Source organism: Calidris pugnax, unplaced genomic scaffold, assembly GCF_001431845.1.
Source record: "Calidris pugnax isolate Ruff unplaced genomic scaffold, ASM143184v1 scaffold46, whole genome shotgun sequence".
NCBI lineage: Eukaryota > Metazoa > Chordata > Aves > Charadriiformes > Scolopacidae > Calidris > Calidris pugnax.
In genome coordinates this window covers 814620-816985 of record NW_015090769.1, presented here as the reverse complement: position 1 = coordinate 816985, position 2366 = coordinate 814620, and the positions used below count along the sequence as shown (strand labels likewise).

At 60.7% G+C, this 2366-nt stretch overlaps 1 protein-coding gene across 1 annotated transcript in view; it reads left to right on the top strand.

Annotated features, from left to right (window-relative positions):
- LOC106885724 (chromosome unknown open reading frame, human C19orf60) overlaps positions 1-2359 on the top strand; it is a 5195-nt gene extending 2836 nt beyond the window's left edge. Inside the window, exons 2-5 of the mRNA XM_014938158.1 lie at positions 26-108; positions 615-819; positions 1435-1523; positions 1862-2359. Coding sequence (XP_014793644.1) covers positions 26-108; positions 615-819; positions 1435-1523; positions 1862-1934 — 450 coding nt within the window. The 3' untranslated portion in view covers positions 1935-2359. The remainder of the gene's footprint in view (positions 1-25; positions 109-614; positions 820-1434; positions 1524-1861) is intronic.
- The last annotated feature ends 7 nt before the right edge of the window (positions 2360-2366 follow it).

Sequence of the window (2366 nt, the reverse complement as noted above, 5' to 3'; positions counted from 1 at the left end):
CACCGTGTCCCCCCGTCCCCGGTAGACGGGAGAAGCCGTGAAGGAGTTGCTGCGGCGGCTGCAGGAGCTGCAGGGCGAGCGGGCCGAGGCGTACCGGCTCCTGGAGGAGTGAGTACCAGGAACCCAATCCCCCATCCCAATTTTTTGGGGGGGAAGGGGGCGTTGGTGGGGTTTTTTTTCCATCCTGATGGGAAGAAGCTGCCGGGAGGGAGGGAGCAGAATCCGTCGGGGCGGGTGATGAGCTCCAGCTGGCAGCCATTCGGGGGGGCGGGGGGACACGGGATGGGACACCTGTATCCTATTTTAGCATCCGACAGGGGATGATGGAATTCCCGGGATGCAGGCTTGGGAGGGAAAAGGCAAAAAACCAACTCCCCCCCCCAAAAAAAAAAACCCATAGAGCTGCCAAACCTGTCCCTGTGCCAGGGGTGACACTGCCTGGTTGTGGGGACTAAGATTTTGGGGCAGGAAAACCCTCATGGTGGGGTGGCAAAGGGAGCTTGGTACCAGGATGGGAGGGGGGCACCATCCTGGTGTGTCCCCCCACCTCTCCGGGTGTAGTGATGGTGGCTCTTCTTCCTCCTCCTCCCCCTTCTTCATCCCTCTTCATGCAGGGGCCACCGGGCCTACCTGAGCAGCGCTCCCCACTACGACTTCCCCCGTTACCGGCAGCTGGTGCACGAGATCACGGTGGCCTTCAACGGCATCTCCCGGGAGGTGCTGCTCATCGCCGGCCGCCTACGGGACCAGCTCGCCCGCCCCGACCTGGCCCAGCACCTCGCCCACCTCCAGGAACGGGAGCAGGAGAAGCTGCAGCTGGTGGGTACCAGGGATGGGGAGGATGGATGGGGGGTCCCCACTGATTCATAGAATCATAGAATCGTCCAGGTTGGAAGAGACCCTTGGGATCATCGAGTCCAACCATCTCCCCTACTCTACAAAGTCCTCCCCTACACCATGTCCCTCAGCACTGCATCTAAACGGCCCTTAAACACAGCCAGGGATGGGGACTCCACCCCCTCCCTGGGCAGCCTGTTCCAATGCCCGACCACTCTTTCGGTGAAAAATTCTTTCCTAATGTTCAGTCTAAACCTCCCCTGTTGGAGCTTGAAGCCATTCCCTCTCGTTCTGTCACTAATGACCTGTGAGAAGAGACCAGCACCAACCTCTCTACAGTGTCCTTTCACGAAGTTGTAGAGAGTGATGAAGTCTCCCCTCAGCCTCCTCTTCCTCAAACTAAACAGTCCCAACTCCCTCAGCCACTCACCAGCCCCCTCACCAGTTTCGTTGCCCTCCTCTGCACTCGCTCCAGCACCTCGAGATCTCTCTTGTATTGAGGTGCCCAAAACCGGACACAACACTCGATTCCTTGGGGCTGCTTTGTGGGTGTCAGGGGGGGAGGGTATCCCACCTCCTGCCGTGTCCCCACCGCAGACGGCGCAGCTCCAGCTGGCTCGGCAGCAGGCACAGGACCATCCTGAGGTGGACACCCATCAGCAGGAGGTGCAGGAGCTCAAGCACAAGTAGGTGGTGGCCCCACAAGATGTCTCCCCCTCCTCCCCCCATCTTGGGATGGTGGCATCCCCTCTCCATGGTGAGCCCCTTCCTCACCATTCCCACCCCCCTCCAGCTCAGGGGGGAGGAAGGGGGCCCAGAGCTTTTTTTTTTTTTTGAAGGTGGGCACCTTCCAAAGTGGTCTGGGCTGTAGCCCCGGGGAGATTTTTGGCGATGCCGCCCGCCCGGCCACGGTCCCCTCGGCCTCCCCGGGCTGAGTGTTTCATAAACAGCGCGGGGAAGGCGAGGCGGCCCAGATAATACGCTCCATATGGACTTTATTTATAGTTTCCATCCGCTCTCGTAGGCTAATTAAAACCATTGAGGCAATCAGCGAAATTCTCCAGGACCTCAAGTACGATTCGGAAGAAGTCGAGTGATGGGTGTCCCCGTGGGAACGGCTGGAGGGGCCGGCTGGTGGAAGGGGGGCCCCGCTCCTGGCCTCTAATGCAGCCCCCCCCTCCCCACCCCGGGGGCACACACACCAACCCCAGCAAGGTGGGCGTCTTCTCTTCACCCCCTTCTGGGGCTGGAAGGTGGTGGAGAACCCCCTCCCCAGGACCAGAGGGGTCCCCCTGAATCCTGAGCATCCCTGGGTGGAGGGGGGCTGGCGTGGGGGTGATTTCCCCCCCCCAACAGCTCTGTGGGGCTTTGCCCAAGGCTAAACCACGACCCACAGCACCGAGGGGCTGCCTTGCTTCGATCCCCATCAGGGATTGAGCCCCACAGGCAGCAGCCCCCCCCAAAAAAACCCACCTCTCCGAGCTCAGCTGTGCCCCCAGCCCCACAAGTGCCCCCTTTTTTTTTTTTTC